Raw genomic sequence first — 21,771 nt, 5'->3', positions numbered from 1 at the left:
TGAAGTTGTCCCTCGGGTGGTTCAGTGACTCGACCGTCCTGGAAATGGAAAGACAGACAAGCTAACCCGCCAGCTGTCTGCTGCTGTCGGTTGTGTGGAATGTTTTTTCCTCCTTTATCTACAAAAGAAATTTTCTCCCTATCTATCTCATCTGATTCTCTCTCTCTCATCTGTTTTTAGTCCCAGCTTGACTTTCACTGCCACTTACTGTCACTGTAATAAGTTGGCCCCGAGCCCTTTCCTCCAGTAACGAGGGAAGAGATGGTATTCCTAGATAGGTATGCCTAATGAGATAGGCAGTGCTACCTTACCTTGCAATCTTTAGGGCACTCATTCTTGCTTAAATGACTTCTCAGATGATCAGAATGATTCTGGGACAGCTACAAAGTTTCAAAAGCCATATAACATAGCAAGTTTTTACTGTATGTACGTCTTACAAAACTTACACTTTGCTTTGAGCTCTTCAGGAAAATTGCATTTGAAATCTAGTGATGCAGGCGGCAGGTCCAGCGTTAGAGCTCAGCAGTGCAGGAGAAAGATCTTTCCCAGGGCAGCCCCGGCTCTACACGGGCATTTCTCCTGAGGGACCAGGACTGTCACAGTCACCAACTCCCACCTTCTCCAGATGCCTAGGGCATGTTTTAAGCAGCTTGTCTTTCCCCAAAACATATAAAGAAGTTGAAAAGAAAATAAATAGGACAAACCTCAGACACCTCTGTCAGTAGTAGAACTAATGAAGCATTATTTCCTACAAATGTGTTCGGTATATCCAGTTCTCAGGTCAAAAATTGCTGGCAGAGTCCCACTCACTGTCAGACAAACCATGCAATCACACAGGAAAAAAATGCTTATGAAAAATCCTGCTGAAAACTGGAGTTTAGCAAGAAGTATAACAACAATTCCTTGCTCAGCCTAGTTAGGAAAAGTGGGAATATTCAAGGAACTCCTCAGTACAAGTAATATGGGTTTCTATTACTAGATATGGATTGTAGCTAGTGTGTAACTGGAAAGGGTAAGAAGGACTTTCTTTTTGATTTGAAAACCATGCCTCAGTCCCATCTTTTTGGATTGTGAGTAGCTTCACGAAAAAGTATCACCCCTTGATCTGACTGGAAGCAGATTCAAACTGGCTGTGCAAAGGCGGCCCTTTAATGTTATAATAAATGACTGACTGGCGTACATTTCTTACTTTTTTTTTTTTTTTCCAGAAGCACCAGACGCTAAAATCTGCATTTATCACAGTCTCCAGTCTTTGTTCATTTGTGTTAACATTTTTAGTGTATGGGAAAGCTCTGTCTTGTAAGAAATGGATCAGGAGATGTCATCTTGGTACTGATCCCTTGAGGGTGTGATGATAAAAGAATAACACAGCAATTCTGAATTAACCCACAGAACACACATATAAGAGTTGCACAGACCAGTATAGTGATTATCGCTGGTGCTCTATCTGTAGATAAAATATTTGCTGCCCTCAGCAAAGAAAGATAAAGAGTATGGGGTTAAACCTTTCTCCTAAACTATTCTGGGATGACCCTTTAAGTCCTTTCCTGCCTGTGGAAAAATCACTTTTCATTAAAATCTGGATACCCCTCTAGTAGTAGTCCTAATATTATCTAGATCAATGGAAGCCTTCAGTAAATATATTGGGAGTGAGGCATTAGAATATTACAGTTTATTATCAATTATGGATGGAGTAGGAAGAACAAGAATAACTGCAAGTTTAGCTACAGCATCCCTTCAGCTATTGGCGTCTCTATTAAATAGTGTAAGCACTGAATAATCTGACAAATACAGGTCCTGATCTAAAACTGAGATGCAGCGTTCTTTCACAGGCTTGGAGCCCAGATACTTACACTCATCTCACTATGAGCGTTCTTTGGGGAACTTGGCTTGGAAATAGAGCGTCCCTGGAAGTTAGAGCCATGATTTATAATGAACTACCCACAGACATTCAGATGCCATTATGGTAAGAATTTGTTTCCTCCAGTGGGTAACCGAGGAAGACTGTTATCCCAGTATGGGTTGCACTGGAAGGAACATGGGAGCAGAACCATGTACAACATGATATCTTCAAGGAGAGAAGTATGGCAGGAAGGAAAGGGAGAGGCTTTAATATATAAGCATAAAACCACACAGATTAGACAAAAAAATGCACAACTGCTCCAGAAAAAAAGTGCAGTCTTCTCAACATTAATGGGATGATGATGCCAGGTTTTTCAACCGTAAGCGCAATGATGCACAGAAAGAATGCATTAATTGTAATCTTGATTTGATTGTCAATATTTGCAGGAGGCGGGCAGGAACAACAAGACTACTGTTAATGTCCCCTTAAACTGTCAGAATAACTCCTTTGGAAACTAAAATCTTGCAAAACCACAAACATGAAGTCTTTAATGACCAGGCGCACTGCACAGCCAGACTGTCTAGAGCATGGGCTGAGAATGATCAACTTCAAGCCTTGTGACCCAAGTAATGAATCTTCTTGCAAGCCTGTAATCTTCAAAAAGGCGAAGGTTTTTTTGGCTAATTTTTGGAGCCTTGGCTGATTTTTCAACAAAACCCAGGCACTGTAAAATGACTTTCATTTGCAGCCCTCTCAGGTCTCTGCAAAAGGAATACTAGTCTTTTGGTACATTTAGGCTAGGTATGTATGTTCCTTTTGAAAATGAAGAAGCTGCTGCTCAGTTACTTCAGCAGAGGAGATGAAGCTGAAGAAGCTGACTGGGGTAAAAATTTCTAGACTTTTAGAAGTGGTCTCTGGATTTTAGAAGCAAAATGTTTCTCATTGTGGCTTCTTCTGTGGGATGAAATGACTGATGAAACAGTGTATTTGGAAGATGTGGCCAAATCCAAAGTAACCACTTTCTGCAGCATGGCTGGATGACAACAGCTTTTGTTGTAGCTGGGTAAAACCGTGTTTTAGAAATGCCCAGAGCTGTTTACAAAGGAAGAAAATTAAATCAGCATCAGATAACTTTTACAAACAGTCCCCTTTGTACCGTCATGGGCATGAAATGTAGAAGACATGCAAGACCGTACCTGAAGACCCTTAAGCAAGAAGGGTCTGCACTGCAAGCACAGGACTACGTCCTATCAGTTTTGGAGCCTTTGGTGGATGCTTATAAGAAGGCCGACAGAATAGATTTAAAAAACATCTCAGTAATTTAAAATATTAATGGTGAACATGTGTTGTAACTGCAGTTAATTAAGCATTGATAAAAGAATCTGAGCATAAACAATTACACACTGCCTAGAATATTTCCTGAGTGGCACTAACAATAGCAGCTCTTCCGTACATGGCCCGAGACAGTCTGCATGAACGGTGTCTGAGGCTCCTCGGCGGGTTTGTGGTGACGACTCCTGCTCTTGTTTCCACAGCCAGCTGGTGGAGAGAGGCTCTGCTGGAGCGGATGCGCTCTGAGCCTGGCTCCCAAAGCGGTGCTTTCTCAGGGAATGATCTTAACCCTTTTGTAAGGATGAGGGTCGGTCTATGAGATGGTGGAGTAAAGACAGTGATGGCGTGTGAGGGAGTGTTTAGCGTGTGTTCCCCAAACACAGCGAATGAGCAGGACTGGGCTGTGACCCCTCGGTCCGTACGCACGCTGCTGGCTATTGTCTTGGTCGGCATCATGGTCGGTGTTGCAGAGGGAATGTAGGTGTTTGTGACTCCTTCAAAGACTTCTTAAGAGCATAGCAGTGGTTGCAGGACCCTGTTCAGGAACGCTCCTGGGAATAATTCGCCTGGGAAGCTTGAACAGGCAAATATTTGCTCACTATATGATACACAAAGCAAATCGGATTGAGTGACAATGGATAGTCTTTTTTAAATAAAAATAGTAAATCCTTTTGAAAGAACTCACTTCAAACTCTGATCTGAGCTTGTCATTCCTTTGTCAATGGCTGCTATACTTAAAACTCCAGCTTCACTACTCACGGGGAGGCTCCACCGCCCTCGCGCACAGAGGGTCATGGTTTAAAAGCTGGACTAGGTGGCAACATTCCTGTGTGCTTGGTGTTACAGAGGGAAGGTGGAAATCAGCAGCCCTTAAATTTCAGTGAGAGACATAAGAATGCCACGGTGACAATTCTTTGAACAGAAACGCAAACTTTGGTTGGAGACAACACTGGTGCTGGAGAGAGCCCAATGTCACGGTGAACTGCGGCATCTCTGCAGATCGGGAGGGAAGGGGGATGAAGGCTGAGGGAACATGTGTTGTCTGTCTGAAATCTTGGGGGGCAGAAAAGAGTTCTTGGCCCTGATTCACTTGTGTTTCTTGGAAAGGGGGCGCTTGGGCAAGGGTGATGTTGGGATGATCTTAGTTCTGAGACTAACTATGAAAGAGAACTGGCATTCCCTAGGGGAATCAAGAGAACCTGAAACTGATATTAAAGCTATTTATAGTCTAGACTATGCCAAAAAAAATATTTTACACTTAGCTTAATGTCATAATTGCAAGTCCAAAACCATCACTGCTAGCTTCTAAATACAGAATAGAATCTGGGAGGAGGCAGTAAGAAAATATATGTTTTGGCTGTATGATTGCAGCGGAGAAGTAGCCAGAATTCATCATGGGCTTGGACAAAACCAGGAGTCTTAAGAGAAATAGTGCTTCTAAGTAGTCTTTAGACACGCAAATGCTTAAAGGGCCTATAAACCACATAATGTTAACTGGAGCACAGATGGCCACTGCACTTTAGCTAGTTTAATCTGCTCTTTTTCCAGTCAGTAATGCACCATTTTCACACTCTCTTTGGAGATTATTTTTATTTCCCAGCATGTGCCATTGCTGGTGACTACTGGTGTCACTTCATGACTGGGGGTCTTCACGACTGAAGTCTTGTGTGTGGCCAGGACAAACATTTAAGAGTAAAACTGGAGAACCTATGGGATAATATTCTCTCCACTCTGTGTCCTGATACACACGTCTGCAAAAGCATTTGGTTTTCAGTTCACGTTGGTGAATGTGAAATGTGAAATGTGAAATCATTCACTGAAGATGCACTGAGGTATGACCACAGCATCTGATCTGTGTAGATCTGAAGTTCACAGCAAACGCATCTTGTTTGCATGCGATTTCACTCCTGAAAGAGATCACCACGTGACTGCGGCACTTCTGTCCAGCGCTGGAAGGGGAAGCAGTGCATGACCATGGGGATTGACTAACCCACGTCTGCCCAAAGATAACCCGATGAATACTGCCCTCCTTACAGCTGCACCACAGTTCCCTGGGAAGCCTTTAAGGACTGCTGACAAGTGGAACGGGGGAATGCCACCAGCTGGAGGTGTTGACTGCTTACAGAGAGGTACCTTGCGCTTGCCTACGCTGCAGGAACAGATGAAAAGAGCTAAAGTGAATACACTCGTAAAGACTGTTAAAGATTGCAGAAACAGCCCATTTTCACAGACTAAGAGAAATCTGGAGACTAAAACCTGAGAAAACTATTTTCTTCTCTACCAAAAAGATTTCTCTGCTTATGCACTATGTGTGTGTATATAACATATATGCACAAGTGGGCACTTTTTTTTTTAAAAAAAAAAAGCATAAACTATTCTTATGCTGAAGAAAGACCTGATCACATGTAATATTGATTGAAGGCTGAGGGAAAGGACAGGTTGTTCTGTTCAGACTCCTGGCTGTTTACAGGTCAAATTGTAAGAACAGTCATGGAAGTTACTGTCACTCTTGATTTCACCTTAAAAGCAGACAGGCTCAAGTAAAGATCAGCAATAAGACCTCAACTGCTATTTGTTTGACTCCCCTGTACCTAAGGCTCTGCAGGCAAAACCCCCGACTGACTCATATAACTAAAGACTACTCAATATCCCTGAATCTGACTGAAGAACTGACTCTAGGACTTCGTTGTGCAAAGAAGTTACTAAAGGAATTTCCTGAATTTTGGGGCAGACGGACACTAGGCTCTGACACTATTGCATTATTCTTGATCAAGAACCACTTGAGGTGGCCTGCCTGAGCTTCATCAGAAGCAGGTCATTGATGTGGGTAGTCCGATCTACCTAGGAGGGTTTAGAGCTATATCTGCGTTTGGACTGAATTGTCCGTCATTACCCGTCTTAATACCCCAAAGCTGACTTGCTATTCTCAACTCCTCTCGCAGGTTCTGGTGCAGCCGTAGGTGTGCAGACCTGTCCTGGCTGGCCCATTCAAACCTGAATATTCCTCTGCCTTATTTGGGGAGATCATTGAAGTGACTAAATCTATGATTCTTATTTTTTTCCCCGTAATCTGTTTCTCTGATCTAACCAGGGAAATGTTTCTTTCCCTTCTAAGGAGAAAAAATTCACCCTTGTTAAGGATGCCTGCGTAAGTCAGTGACTTTAGAAAGGTACTTGAGGTACCAGTAGCAATCACTGTTATTTTGCCAATTGCACCATGAGCTGTAAAACCTTCCCTCCATAGAGACCTGAATGATCTTGTCACTTGACCACAAGTGGTGGCCTGGGTACCTTATTTACACACACAGATGCAGCACTGGCTTCACTTCATCAAATAAGGCATCTTTGCTCCTCAGGAAGTCTTTGATCAGCTGAGACACAGTAGTCACTCAGCAATCCTTTGTGGCTGCAGGGAGCTACCACCGTTCCCCGGTTCTCCGAACGAGACACTGGATTATAGACATTCATTGCTTAAGTCAGAGCAGGGAATTATATATGGGTTAAACTTGGGTATCCTGGATTCTGCAGTATTGCCCAATCTTTTCCCTTTTCCATAAGGAAAAGGGTTTATTAAGGGAAAAAGAGCTTGATGAAATGTGTTTTAAGAATTCTCCTCCTTTCCACAGCACTGGAAAGTGCAGATGTCAACTTCACAGAATACGCTTTGTAAAATGAAACTCCAGTGTCTTCTCTCTGTGGCTACAAGAAGAGCCTAAATGCGACTGCACAATCACTGAAGTTGCAGCTGCTGAGCTATTATTTATAAGTTAATCCTTGGAACAGGACAGATGTTTCACAGCAGCTATTACTGAACATAGAACAATGATTTTGTGTGGAATATACAAATTGCATATATCCATTGTATTTGGAGACTGATACAGTGATGGACAGAACCTGAACCAGCTTCTTCAGGTGTATGATCACTAGCTACCTGTGATAAAAACTCCTCAGCCCAACTAGTTGTGCTTTTCTCAACTTGGCATCTTAAGAGTCAACTTTAAATCTTTGTAAATACTGAAGACATAGTATAAAATAACTTATGACTACGTACAATACAGTGGAAAAAAATCTTAAGGTTTTTTTTTTTTCCCCATGGCCACAGGTGTGGAAGAACAGGCCTTCAGGCATGGAGGAGAAGGTTCCTTTTTGAACTGTCTCTGTTATCTCATGGCTGTTTGTGCTATTGCCAGCCTTGCTCATTCAATCATCACCGCCTGGCTACAGAAACTGAGGCACCACAGCTGGTTGCCCTTTGTCTGATCCTTCAGCTGATGTCCATGCTTTTATAAGACAAGGTAGCTACCTAAATTTAAATATTACCTTTTTTTTTTCCCCTTAGAAACAACAGCAAAATTCCATGTGCAACACAAAGATGAGTTGCACAGTTGACACTGTGGCCCAATGTATTACTGTATTCTCTTGCCTCTTTCAAGCTATCCTGAAGTATCCTTAAACCTGGAACAGAAATAGAGCTTCAATTCTGCTGCAAATGCGCTTCAACTTCTCTATCTATGATTGTAGGGATATAGCTAAAACCAGAAGTCAACTGAAGATTGTATTGCTCTAATTGGAGTCATTGGCACCAGTGCTGGATTTATGCAGGTAAAAATTCTACCCTGCTTCCAAACAGAAGTACCAGTTTTAGCAAGCGTAACCAGGGCTGGTAGGGAAACAAAGTTTGGTGTTGGAATCTAGCCAGGTAGCTCACTGGGTTAGCTGAGACTGAAAAGTTCTTAAAAGTAGCGTGGATAGCGATATATGTTCATGAAGTGTTCATGAAAGATACAGGCCTGATGTCTACTTGGTTGCAACAAGGACAAATCCTAATAACTCCCAATTTATGCAAGGACAAGCACTTGTCTTATCCTGGCTGGTAAAGAACAGCAATACAGGCTGCTGTATGAGCTGCTCCAGTATTCCAAGAGGTGATGCCTTTGCTCCATAGTGATTTCTACCTTGTTACTGCTAGAATAAGAAGAAATAACTTTTAAGCTGTTTTAGGCACCAAAGATAAATATTTCTTTTTACTCTGTCACCTGGGATCTTACTTGCTATGTATTTCTGAGGAATATGCCAGTTTGAGTGGTCAAAATGTGCAGACTCTGGAATTTCCTTTATTTATAACATACGACACATTAAAAGAATGAGTTTGTAAGAGATGTTATCATTATTTATCTTCTATTAAGCCTTACTGAACGCTAGAGCTATGTTGACTTCCACAGTTTCAGTATTTTTATCTTGAGTTAAATCCTGGAAGCCCTTCTCACCTTTTAAAGACTTACATATTTGATCTTGCTGCCTTTTGCTTCCACAACCGTGCACATTCACAATGCCCATATATGGGAAATTTCATATTTCATTTAAAGTTGCTATAGCTCTGATTGACATATCTGAGTACAAAATGAAGAATTATGTTAAAGACTCCCTCTTCCTATTTCTTCTTACCTTCTTCTCCTTCTAAAAGCATACACATTACAAACCTGCTCTCATCTCATTATCCCCAAAGAGGTTTTCCAGTAGTCAACTCATGCTTGGATAGAATTAATTTGTAATGATGAATAGGACACAAGTAAGATGGTGTAACATTCTCCCCCGTTGCGATAAAAGTGAACGTAAACGCTCTCGATGGGAGAAGAACATGCTCAGGCATCTTGACACCACATCTGCTTTACACAGACTGGAACTAGCTTTGGCCAGGACAAATATCCTCCTTCAAACGCAGTAACAGTCCTAGCTGCAAGAAGAAAACTAATTAGTTTGTCTACTAATGAATATTCTTCCAACCTTTTCTTTGCCTTCTCAAGAGTTTTAAACACTAGAATTTACTGTAGCTTGTCTTTAATCCACGCCACAATTATCATTTAAATCTTGCTTTGTTTCTAGACTGAAGCTGCTTGTAAATATTTAATTAAAACACGTTCATTTTGATACCATCGACCTTATTTTGAATCTGAGCACGAATAGTGTGGAGAGTAATAAATGCAAGCCAAGCCTTAAAAGCATTCTAAATCACTGAAGTCACTATTTAGTCTAACTTTCTTTTTTCAAAGCAGGAGTGCCAGTTGGCATCTTCTGTAGTACGTGTTGTCTCCATACCTTTTTATTGCTCAGTAACTAAAATAATCACGGAACTGCTCCACAGCACAATGTATGGACAGTGCCCTAACTTCAAGAAACTAACCACAGAAAAAACATTAAAATTTTTCAAAGTGATAAAAGTTCAGACCTTTGTCCTACATGGAAACATAAGGGAAAAGGACAGCACCAGGAAGCACAGGAATGTTTTCTAGGGGGGAAAAAAAAAAAAAGCAACAGTCAGAAGAAAAGTGTCTTAAATTCAGGTCCTTATACTGCCATTCCCTTTCCCAAGACACTTTCCTGGAAAAACCATGAGTCATAAAAAACAGCATTCGAGCACTGCTAAGAGTGTAAGAGGAACAGAATGGTAGCAATAACACCACCTTTCTGTACCTGTAACTTAAAAACTTGTGTGATGCACATTCTTGACACTGGAATCTGGAAAGCCCTGTCAAGGAGAACAAGAGACTGGAATAATTCCCCCTCCTACTCCTGTGAGAGCCAGTTTGGGTCACTCAGCCCAGACTCTCTGTGTTTATGCTCAATAGATGTTTGACACCTCAACAACTGTGGTATTTCCATGACTTCCTCACACTGTATATTCTGGTGCTTCACTGGCTGTACTGGGCTGCCAGCTTTCACTAATGCCTAATTTGTCTCCTCTGTGTCAGCTGCAGCCTGTTACTGCTTCTGTTTCTCAGCATCAGACTATTCTGTGTTTATCTACTGGTACTATATTCTCTTTTACTTTAGATAAAATCAAGCATCTGTAAAAACTATGACCTAAAACAGAATTGTAGAAAAGAACAGAACTTTTGATGTTTTTTTTCCTCTCGCTCTCATTTGCGCTCTCCGCTTAATCAACTTCTTTCTTCAAGTACAATACTCAAAACTGAAAATTGACGTAACGGGTGAAAAAGGATTACTTAATGTATTTTATAGAATCTAACATACACTATAAATCCTGTATGATGGCTGCATATATATATATTTTTTTTTTTTTTTTTTTTTTTTTTACAGCATGATCCTGACTTACCAATTGTGGAACCTCTTGCCCATGTATGGTACCTGCAACTGTTCTTTGGGGAAGGAAAAAAAAGAAAAAATGAACAAGGGCATTTAATTTAGTCTTCTGCACCTAATTTCTTCTTAAAAAAACAACCAACCACTAGTCAAGGCAGAACACTTTTTAAGTTCAAGGCAGCTCCACTTTCATCAGTTAAACTCCCACTTCTCGATTAAACTCCACTTGGATTAAGAAGCAACGCAGCTGAATAAGAAGTCCTGCCCGCCTGTTTCTTTGATATTGACATTACTTTTTGCACACCTTCATGGTGAACCAGAACAAGGAGCTAATTTCTTGAGATATATGGTCATAACCAAGGAATATAACTATGCATCTGATTTTACAACAGTCAAGTTATAACGAAATAAAAATTTCTCCTTATCACCTCTGCGACTTAAAATGCACCTCTCTCAATGCTGTTCCTACTACTTTGAAAAAGCACACAGTAAAAACATGCAAGTGTATTTTATCATTTAATAGAAAAACTGTATTACTAACAGCACACCGATTTCTTAAAGAATTATCAAGCGCTGTTCTAAGAATTAATTTTGCAATTAAAGAGTATAAACCTAAGTCATAATTTAAAAAAAAAAAAAAAGACATTTATACCAGTTATTTCAAGTTGTACACATCAAGGGAACCAGCACCATAGCTTAATGAGGAACAAATCCCATCCATAATTTAAACAACTAAGAACAAATAATTTCATACCAAAAAATACAGATATTCCTTAGTGCCATACTCATTACTTCAGAAAAACCTAAATAATCCAAATAAGCGCACCCCATTTTGTTTCCTTGTACTCATTGTTTCATAACGCTATTTTGCAGAGTTCTTTGTAACCTAGCTATGTTGGCATCCAAGGCTGCTAAGCTATTCTTAAAGTCCTCTTCATCTCGAGAAGTAAAAGTTGAGAAAGAAGATGCACTCCACTCAGACTTCCCTGATATATCATCAAATAAAATGGAACTAAAATCAGGTATTTCAGTGCCTTTTTTCTGAGAAATCTCTTTTGTAAATTGCTTTGGTATGCGAGGGTGTGCGCCAGGCTGAAGCTGATCTGGTTTGTCTGTGAAGTCTTTTGCAGCTCCACTTGGAGTGCCTTTTGGCCTCATTTGGACTTTGTCTCCTTCTGGCTTCACTTTATCCCCTGTAACTTCAAGTGTGTGTTCCAGAGTCTTTTTCACACTGTACCCAGCACTCAATTTACCCAGAGTAGTTGGATCCTTTGCAATATCACATCCATTCTGCTGCACGGAGCCTGAGAGCTCACAGTGGTAGTCCAACATCTTACAAGCCCCTCTACTTTGGGGTAGCACACCAGTTCTTGCAGAGGCTGGCAACTGTTTTTTAGAGGTGCTGCTAGTCAGTGGAATATAAACAGTCTCATCCAACTTGCTTTGGTCATCTAGTAAAGTCACAGAATCCCTAACTGTTTCTGCATCTTGCTTCAGTGAGGTTCGTAGTATTCTGGGAGTTGATGTTCCTCCTTCTGAGAATGTACTGTTTATTTTACGTCCTTCAGCAGCCAACTTTTCATAGGCTAGATTTCCCATTTCTAATTCTCCACTTTTATTTGAGAATTGAAGTTCTGTATCTGTCAAAATATGATCCATTTCTAATTTTTTAAGGTACGTCATTACTGAAGTACTCCCAGGAAATGGATCAGGTTGCATTTGCTTTTCATGGTCTTCCAAAAGAGACTTCGAGAGACCTTTTTCAGGTTTGGGCCTAATGTTGTCTACTGTGAGGTCAGACAGAAGCTTGGCCATACTGCCCTGCAAGGTTCTGTTAAGATAAGATCAATTAATCAGATTAGCTGTTTTTTAGCACCTATTTAAAAAAAAAACTTTTATATAAAACCAGAACATTAGATCTATCAGACTGCAGCAAAGTTCCTATTCTCCTTCTATGTGTTGTCATAGGATGTAGTATAAATGTGAACCAGTTCCAAGTTTCTTGAATTTTTTCTTCAGCTCAGAGAAATGTGCCTATAAAACAACTAAAATAGCACAACCCACTGAAGTTCAAGGTTATTCACGATTCACCTGCTTTAAATACTGCAAAATAAAATAAATTAATGTCAAAAAACTGTTACAAAGCATATAGAAAGTTATCAAAATCAGTGACATTTTTCCCGAATTATTCTTCTCATTGCATCTAAATAAAAAAATACAATAAAAGAAATAACTCTCTCATTTTCTGCCTGCTACATCAAAAGAAATGAATGCTTAAATGCTTATGTATATAGCATATACCTATACACGTGTAAACAGACATCATTATACTACCATCTGGTGGTCAGTATAATAGTCGTAGAAGCGTGTCACGTATCTGAACTTGTACTAAAGAATCTGAAGCACTGATTAAAAATACTCTGTCATTCCAATCAGTATCAACTATGAACAAGACAGACAACAGTTTAACTTCCTGTGCACATCATGTCCAAACAAATTTTATGTACATATCCTCTGCATGTGCAAAAAGGTACTGAAGTATCCCAGCTTGCCACCACGTTCATCATAAAAGGCCATGATGAAACAAATTCACAGTAATAGTTCTAAAAAATTACAAGTAACATCACCTTCATTCAGTGATCCAAGAACTCCCACCCTTATGAATAATTAACATCTGGGCATAATCTACTTCAAATGTGGGTAGAATTAAAGAAAGGACTACTCATTCCCACAGGAAGAGCTTGCTATGGGTCCTGAAGACAGATCTTTCTGCAAGTTCGTCTCGAAACAGACCAATTTCTGAACCAGTGTAAAGAAAGAAAGAAAAAAGATAATCCCTCCTTAATTCAGGTTAAGAGTTAGTTTCCAAATTCTACAGCTTCAAGGGAAATATCAGTATGTTTTTAGGTCATGCACACCACATGGAGCTCCTTATCGACAGGTCTGCAACTAAGAGTTAAAACTTTGCACGAGTTACAGCAGATAGCATTTTGCTTTACAACAGAACTCAAGTCATGGAGCACGACAACTCTGTTTTAACAAAGTTATAGCACCACTGTAGCAGAACTAGCTATAAAGAGAGATTTTAGCCTGCATGACCTCCTACCACCAAGATACTAAGATTACAATAACCCAAAGTATGAAACAAACAAACAAAAAGTGGTATCTAGAGGCAAAACAATAGCTTAGCCAGTAGTACCTGGTTAATTCACGCAGTCTGTTAACTTCTGCATCACGCTGACGTAACGTTATGCCCAAAATCTTATTTTCTTTCTCTGAAGCTTCCAGCTTAAACTGAAGGTTTTTCACATTTCCTAGTGCCTCTTCCACTTCTAAAATGCCAGGAAGAATTTACCTAATTACTTATTTTAAGTTTTAAAATACTAAATGAAGAATAAACAAGATCAAAACACATACCAATCTTGAGCTTGGTGGAATGAATATCATAATGCTGTTTGTTTTCAAGCAATTCTTCTTCTTTATTTTGAATATCTTTTGCAAGATGTTTATTTTCTTCTTTCTGACTTTCTATTATTTTAAGTAGTTCTTCATTTTTAGCCTGTAGTGACTCGAGGCCTTTCAGTGATTCTTTCAATTGACTTTGGAGCATCATATTAAAGGACTGCAAAGAAACTACTACCAAAAATAAAACATAAAAAGTTGTAAGTGTTTTGTGTGGTACAGTTTGAATTTCTAAATTAAACTAAGTTTTTAAATAATCTTGGTAATATGAATTTTGCTTAGATAGAAGAAGGGTTTTTTTGAGGCAGCAAGACAAAACTCAAGCTTTCTTCTTAATTATCTAATATGTCATTTTAAGAGGCACATAAGGAAAAATAATCTGCTCGGCAGCTGAAGAGCTGAGTCTCACTAAGTGGAGTCTAAACAGGCACAACTATCTATGCAGATGCAGTTGCACAAATAGACCCACAACACTTGGTTCAGCTGCCACTAAAGGCCACAACAGATACTGTTATTATTTATATATCCATCTATATCTTTATGTGTCTATCTATTTAAACAAAGCTTTAACAAAAAGTCCCTAACAAGCATCATTCTCGCAGTACTTTACATTCATAGTTGCAGCTCTGTCCAGATGCCTTCTCACTTCTTTCTCGTTCCCCAAGTTGCTGGTTTAATATTCTTAGTCTCCTAAATGTGAATTGTGGAAAAGCACAAATTCAGAAAGTTCAGAGTAAGTTCAAAATCACTGCATTTTAAATTAGTTTGGTAAGAAGTTGCTACTGAGAACTAAATGTTACAGAACATTTCAGAAATATAAAAACATTTTAATAATGCATTTTTCTTACATTCCTATATTTCTTCAACAAAAAAAGCCCCTTTGCAAGTTCTGATAAATATCTTTCCCTCTGTTCTGAAGTAAAGTGCTACCCACTTGTGTATTTGAAAGCTTCCCTGAAATGAGAGACATTTTTGCATTTCAGAATATACTTCAAAAGAATATTAGCAGGCTAACTATCTCAATACTGCAGTTTTCAGAGAGAATGATACATTGATGCCCCTAGAAAAAGATCCAATCATGATGTAACTGCTGCTACTAAAACATCAGCATTACCTGAAGTCTTGCTATGTGTTAATTATTTATTTTTAAACTACATAGCTTTACCAACACACTTTCTAATATATAAAAACTGCATAGGCAAGAATGGAAGGGCCACAACACTTACACCATAATAATTCTAAAATAAGCAATTTAGAACAGAACAGTTAAAGACACTTTAGGCACATTTGCAGTAAATACAGTATCACTGACGAGTTACTAACCTACGCAGCTGTGCATTTTCACTTCGGAGAGGCTGTAAAGCTAGTGCTATTTCAGCTTGTATATTCGTACTTCCCACTACAGCTGGGAGCAATGATATGCAGTCTTCTACTTCATTCATCAGCCTCAACATTTCTGAATCATCTGCAAGAGGTGAGGGGAAAAAAAGACCTCATAAACATATAAGCCTGTAACATGACAGTAATGTTTTATATGTGATTAAGCAATCTACAAAGTGATCCAATAGTATCTGTCCTTTTTTCCCCCAAGAAAACCTCACCTTTAATTTAACTACTTATTTAAAATTTTTAAGCTTGACTATGAAAACCATGCTTTAGGTTCTTGATAAATCACAACCCACCATCTCTCCGACCAGCCTTGGTGGGACTGCTCTTGTGATCTGTCTACCCTGTTGCCTTTCCTTTCTCAGGGGAAAACACTGTATGTGAAATGAGAACAATCTTTATCCTAGCTGTTACAATAATGTTAAAATACTCCAAAAAATAATTTAATACTTATCCAGAGTGACCCATGAAGGTATTGCAGTTGTGGAAAAACCACCCTAAGATGTCAAATATCATCTGACACATACAACTTCCAGAAACTGAAGTGCTCGCTCATTTAATGCGGCTCTTATGTTACTTGTATGCAATCACTCTACTGCACAATGAAAATGTCCTCACCTTGATCCGTTATTAGTGCTCTGAGCTCTCCCAGAAGATATTTTACAGTCTTAACTTTATGGGCTGTTTCTTCTGGGCTTTCTTTTCTAGATTTTAGAACTTTCTTCCCAAAACTCTTATTACAGCTTGTATCTCTCACTGGGGCTGTATCAAGTACATTTAATTCGTCTTCTTCGCTGACAGTGTCCTCACTGTGTTCTTCTGAAGTATCCTCCTCCTTGTTACTTGAAGCAGCATGTTTTGCTGGACAATGATGATGGTGCTTCTGTTCAGTCCTGCCGTTCATCATTTCATGTGATTGTAACAGGGTCAGGTGGGCTTGTATGCATCTTATCAAATCTGCTTCTTTTATCTGTTGATCATGGTTTGGAGTCATCTCTCTGCCAGATGATGGGATGAGTGGTGGCACTGTAGAGCTACTTGCTGTACCTGATGCGGTACAAGGGATCACACTAGGAAGAGCAGTGGCAGATTGCATTTGTGCAGCAGTAGTAGAAGCAGCGGAAACTACTGGGCAAACCACAGGTCCTCCCATCTCTGGCACACATTCATTGCCAACATCTACAGGAACATCCTGCATAAAGAATATTGATATTAAACAAAAAATTAACATGGATATTTTTTTAAATCTTAAAAAAAAAAAAACCAAAACCCCCTTCTCTTACTCAGTGTAATATTGATCATTCTTTGCAAATCGTAAAAGCAAAAACAGTTCATTGATCGCATAATTTTCCAGTGTGTTAAGGAGTAATTAAAATGTAAATCTAGTTTAGATCACCTTTCTCTTAAGTGTTATTGGCAATATTAAAGCACAGTTCTTTTTCAGCTGTTCTGTAAAGACAACCCAACAGCATTTTTTTTTTGTTTTTTTGCTTTATGAACACTCATTCCTTGAATAAGACCAGAACAGGGAAGAAAAAAATAAGACAATAGTGTTACCTTTCAGTATTTTATGTAGATGAATTTCTTAACAGTGAAGGGCAGCACTAGCTATACATGGACTGCCAGCAGATGAAAGGTAAGTCTACAATCTTACAATTTGAAGGTGCAAGCCCTTTACCACATTTACCAACGTGGCAGTTGGTACTCTCTAGTTAGTTCTACTCTATACCCTGAAATACACAAGTATTTTAAAATGTGGCTCTAAGATAATACACAGTGTCTGAAGAAATAATCAGCTTGATCATTGGCAGGGAAAAGCTACATGTGAGATATGATTTCTTTTATTAGGAGTTGGTTAATAATCCTAATGTGTGTTACTGAGAACATAATTATTAACAGTAATGAATAATTTCCTGCACCTTCCATGTTTGCTCTCCATTACAGAATTCACCGTGCAGAAACAGGCCGCCAGTTGAAATGCTTCTAATTTCATTTTTTGGTGTCTATATAAAATGTATTTTAAAGACCAGTGTTTTCTCTCACTATTTATTCTGTTCATCACTATGGGTTGAAATATGCAATTTTTTTCCTTTAAGGAAAATTATTACATAAACTCAAGAAAACCTGCCCACCTGCATAAATGTATAAATAAATAGGCAGTGCAAATTTAAAACGTTTATTAATAGTCAGAATCAAACTTTTACTTACTGACTGAGTAGATAAGGGATTAGCTGAATGCTGCAGGGACAGAGTTGACGTGGAGGGAGGTAATCGATAATTAGAAGCTGTAACATTTTGACATCCTAAAATGAAACAACACTCATAGATCAGGGCAATTTTAGGCAAAACTCATACAGTAAAATAGCAGGCTCTACATTAATAGTTTCACTAACCATGATTTGAGGTAGGAAGAGGAGTCAGAGTAGGAATTTCATCACTGTTCTGTGGTGGTTGGCCAGTTATCAGAGACATCTGAGTTTGCACATGCTCGCACAGTTTCTGATGCGACACAGGAGAGTGTTGACTGGAAGGCACATGAATCGGTTGAACCATCTGATTCTGTGCTGCACTGGATAATTCTTTCTCAGTAGAAGGTGTGGTGAACAAGGCAAGTTTTCTATTTGATATTGGCACTATAGAGGGAAAAAAACCCAACAAAACAGCTGAAGTTGTCTGTCTTCTCAATCTACACAAACCCATGTGTTTCCAGGCAGACTCTGGCAGGTTCCTTTGAAAAAGAAAACCAAAACATCCTACAGCCTAAAATTACAGTCAGATTTTTACTCACTAGTAAATTAATCCATCTTTTTTTTTTTTCCAGACAGAGCAACCCAAGCCAGTTGGACTGACTGCTGTCCTTGAGGGAAGCAGAGAGATCTAATCCTGCAGAAGGCCAGTTCTAAAATGCAAGTCTCTGCTTAGCTGCTTCCTAAGCTTTTAGGCTATTTGAAACAATCCATACCAAAGCACTCTCCAAATCTCATCATCTTATGCGAGGTATAATTAAAACTCCATATTTTACAGTGCCAGAAAGATATCAGCTATGTGCTCACCTTGTACAATTAACAAAAAAGGCATTCTGCTACATACCTAGTCTACAGCCCCCACCTGTCTACTAGATTAGAAATCACGCAAAAGACACAGAGTGGATAGAGGGAGAAACACTAATAAAAGTGAAGTATTTCAGCTGGGACCAACTCAGCCTGGAGTAGTCCATCTACCTTTCCGTTCAAGTGCTCTGGCCACTAAACCATTTGAGTTCTTATTATTTATTGCAACATTTTCCAGAAACTGATCTTTGAGAAAAGCCTGGCTAGACACCTAACTCCAGGACAGCTTATAGCTGCATATCCCAAACAGACATCAAGCACTGTAATGCTTCACTGTCCAAGAGAAACAGGGCATGGATATTATCATTCTCCTCCACACTTCCTGCCAGCTGAACTTGGTGATGTAAATGCACTCAACTTTCTTCCTTGTACACAAAGCTCAAACATTTGTGAGTTTTAGTAACTGTTTAGTAAACATTTAAGGTTTCTAAAAGGCAACGAGTAATGTCTACATCCTTTTGTGGATCCAGCCCGGATCAACCTATAACAAACGACAACAATTATCTGAAGCCTTGTTATATCTCAGTAAATTGAGGAGTCTCTCAATTTTGTCTGAGAAAAAAGCAAGCCCAAGAAAGCCCACTTACCAATTTCTTTTTGGACGTGGGCAAGAGTAGTGGTTTTTTTCAACCCTTTCTTCTTGGAAGTATTTCCTTTGGTTAGCAAAGGCTTGGACGTAATTTTAACGGAAGTTGTTTTCCCAGGTCGTTTATGGATAGTGTCCTTTCCTAGCATTACTTGAAAGAAAAACTAGTCAACCAAACAAATCAAAACAGTCTAACAAAAACTAAAGACATAACTTCAATTTTCAATAGGTACAACCTGTAGCCTCATTTTGTAAGATATTCTTCAGTAAAGCTGCACAACGGTCAAGTCCATTATGAACACTATCAACCTGCACAAAGAATACTGCAGTCAGAAAATAAGTAGCACTGTTTTCTTTCAATAAACCAAGATGCTATTTTAGAGGTGAGTGTTCCCCACTCTGTCATCTGAAAAAGAACAACGGATAGCCTGCAAACCCATGTCATTTTCCATGTATTACTTTGCAATTACATGAAAGTTTGCAAACATGCAAATTTTACAAAAAACCCTGAACTGTGTTCTTGCACACGTGTCCACTTGCTGGATTTTACATTTTGGTAATTGCATGCGTGTGGTTTTTATTCTTATTTACATGCACAGTTAAGCTATTATCTACAGCCTATTTCTATTTTGGAGATAACTGACTCAGCACTACACAGAAAACAGCACTGACTCCATACAACTCAATCTTTTCAGCACCAAACCTAATAGATATGGCTAGGGTTCTGCCAGGGCCAGCTCTAGTCCATAAACAGCATAGTTGTGTTTGCAAAAGATATCCTCTGCCTTAATGAGCTTTCTCAGAGCCAAACCCACTGCACACAAAGCCAACCTGCGGGTATCTGCAAGATGCAGTATAAACACTCTTGCTAAGCTTTGCAGGAGCTATTTCTAGTCCAGATGCAAATTAATGTGTTTTTCTTCTACTATTCAAGGTATTCCAATTTCCATTTTCTTTAGATAACAGAGATGATAAACAAATAAAGTAGTTTAATTACCTGATCGTCAGAGTCAGTTGAATAGAGAGAATATCCAGACTCCACATCAGAATGACATCCTTTTCTTAAGCCAAATCTGAAAAAGTCAAACTCAATGTTTATACTAACTCCTTAATATGCTGCAAACTAAAAAACTGTACTTTAATTCAATAATAGCAAACTAAATTAAATTAATTTTAACAAAAAACAAAGTATCTTTCTCATTCTGAAAACTTTACATTGCTGCAACAAACATGCTTAGCAGATGTTAACATCCTATGTCAAAGGAGAATTCAGTCTTTACTCAGCAGTCTTGTGTACGGCCAGCAACTATATAAATTCAATCTTTTATAAATAAAAACATGCAGACAGAGTGAACCCTGTATTTCTACAGGCAAAATTTCTATTCAGTTTGTGTTTGTCTATTCATGGGCTGCTTAGAACCTGTCTGTACTGCCTTTCAGCTAAAAATGTTTTCTTATACATACAAAGAATTTTTGGCTAGTTGTGAGGTATGACAAGTATAAGGTTCCCAAACACTCACACATACGTTCAATCTTAGACGGTATTAATGATTAAGGTCTTACTGTTTTCTTCCATTTGTTAATTTAGCTGCTCCTGTTAGTCTTCCAGAAGACAGTGCCTGTTGATTACAGAAATATACTTTGATCTTCATTAAGTACTTTCACAGCATGATTGAAGTCTGCCATTGCTCACTAATTCCAAGAAATTTTGCTGAGGCAGATCACTTAAAGGTAATTTACAACTCTCTGACCAACGGCGGGTTGGAAGGGGGGGAGGAGGGCGGGGGACACTGCTGCCATTAGGGAATGAGTCTTGCAGTTTTCATGTCACAAAACATGCCTTTACTGCAGGAAGCTTCATTAATTTCCGCAGCATTCATTAATTCACTGAACAGCACGGACAAGGGCTGACACACGAACGAACATATGTTGTAGAATGAAACCAAGCCCGATAAACGGACACCTGAGCTTTGGGGATATTAAGAATAAACTACAGTTACAGCACAAAACGCGGATGTGAACACAGAGCTCACTGCGGCGCCCCTTACCGACGCACATCAGCCCGACGAGCCCTGAGGAAGGGCGGCCGGGCTTAAGCCCAGGAAAGCAAAGGCGTCCAGAGCCGGAAGGCCCGACTCCCCCTCCGGAGCCGTTACCCCACGGCCCAGCCCCGCGCCCGGCGGGGACACCCCCTCACCCCCCTCCCAGCGCACCCAGGGTCTAATGAGGTGCCCCAAGAGAGGGCTGAGACCCGACTGCAGACCGGCGGTAACCTCCTGCTCCCCTCGGTACCCCTCGCCCCACACGCACCTTGCGGGACCGCGGAGCCGCCGTGCCGGCCATCGCCTCAGCCCCGGCCCACGCGGGGGCGGGGCCACACCGCCCCACACCGCCCCACACCGCCCCGCTCCGCCCGCGCCGGCCAATCGCCAGCCCGCTTGGCTGACGGACGGGACGGCCGGTAGGGGAGGGGCGGGGCTAACACCGCCCTGACCCGCCCCCGCCTGGCGGCGCCTCGCTGCGCGCCGGCGGCAGCGGGCGCGGGAAGGGGACGGAGCGGCGTTGCGGAGCGCAGTCGGGGATTGGCGGGGAATGGCAGCCGAGGAGCCAATGGGAGGAGAGCAGGGGAATGGGCGGGGCTAAGGCAGGCTGTGCGGCCGTTGGAGCTTGTGGCCGTTGGTCTGTGAGGGAGTGACTGCTCCCCTCAGGGCGTAGTGCTTGCTGAACCCGTACCCAGCATCTGCCTCTCCGCTTAATAAGATAAAAATCACCTCACATAGCTGGGTTTTCCCATCTCAATGCTGTCTTCCTGCGGCGGGTTGTTTGGTGCCTCAGGGATCCTTCGGCAGCAGCAGGCCCTGTGGCGCAGGGGCTCCAAGCACTCCTAAAATACATGGGAAAATGGGCCTTGCAGATGGGTGGCCACCCTGAAGTAAAACTAGGACATCTGT

The 21,771-nt window shown here is 40.3% G+C and overlaps 1 protein-coding gene across 5 annotated transcripts; it reads right to left on the bottom strand.

Moving 5' to 3' along the window:
* Positions 1 to 10,289: 10,289 nt before the first annotated feature.
* Positions 10,290 to 21,222, bottom strand: CCDC14 (coiled-coil domain containing 14). Of its 5 annotated transcripts, none has more exons than XM_054209815.1 (13): positions 21,131 to 21,222; positions 20,384 to 20,439; positions 19,818 to 19,893; positions 19,057 to 19,129; positions 18,822 to 18,971; positions 17,518 to 17,757; positions 17,333 to 17,427; positions 15,743 to 16,316; positions 15,062 to 15,203; positions 14,349 to 14,428; positions 13,694 to 13,912; positions 13,476 to 13,608; positions 10,290 to 12,107 (listed from the first exon to the last, which is right to left on the bottom strand). In XM_054209815.1, exons 1-13 carry the CDS (start codon positions 21,161 to 21,163, stop codon positions 11,123 to 11,125), a joined length of 2,856 nt encoding a protein of 951 aa, XP_054065790.1. In that variant the 5' UTR covers positions 21,164 to 21,222; the 3' UTR covers positions 10,290 to 11,122. The 5 variants fall into 5 exon arrangements, with proteins under 5 accessions (XP_054065790.1, XP_054065791.1, XP_054065792.1 ...); XM_054209816.1 differs by having other exon boundaries at positions 13,694 to 13,909; XM_054209817.1 differs by having other exon boundaries at positions 18,822 to 18,962.
* Between the last annotated feature and the right edge of the window lie 549 nt (positions 21,223 to 21,771).

Source organism: Rissa tridactyla, chromosome 7 (genome assembly GCF_028500815.1).
Source record: "Rissa tridactyla isolate bRisTri1 chromosome 7, bRisTri1.patW.cur.20221130, whole genome shotgun sequence".
NCBI classification, from domain to species: Eukaryota; Metazoa; Chordata; class Aves; order Charadriiformes; family Laridae; genus Rissa; species Rissa tridactyla.
Note: the sequence above shows the minus strand (reverse complement) of the source record. Positions and strands in the feature narration are given on the sequence as shown.

Bases quoted from the DNA above. Each gene is read 5' to 3' on its own strand.
- CCDC14 (XM_054209815.1), bottom strand. From the start codon at position 21,163: ATGGCCGGCACGGCGGCTCCGCGGTCCCGCAAG. The intron at 19,894-20,383 runs GTAAGACCTTAA...TGACTTTTTCAG, and splicing joins TTAACAAATGGAAGAAAACA to ATTTGGCTTAAGAAAAGGAT. The intron at 19,130-19,817 runs GTAATTAAACTA...TTCTTTGTGCAG, and splicing joins CAACTGACTCTGACGATCAG to GTTGATAGTGTTCATAATGG.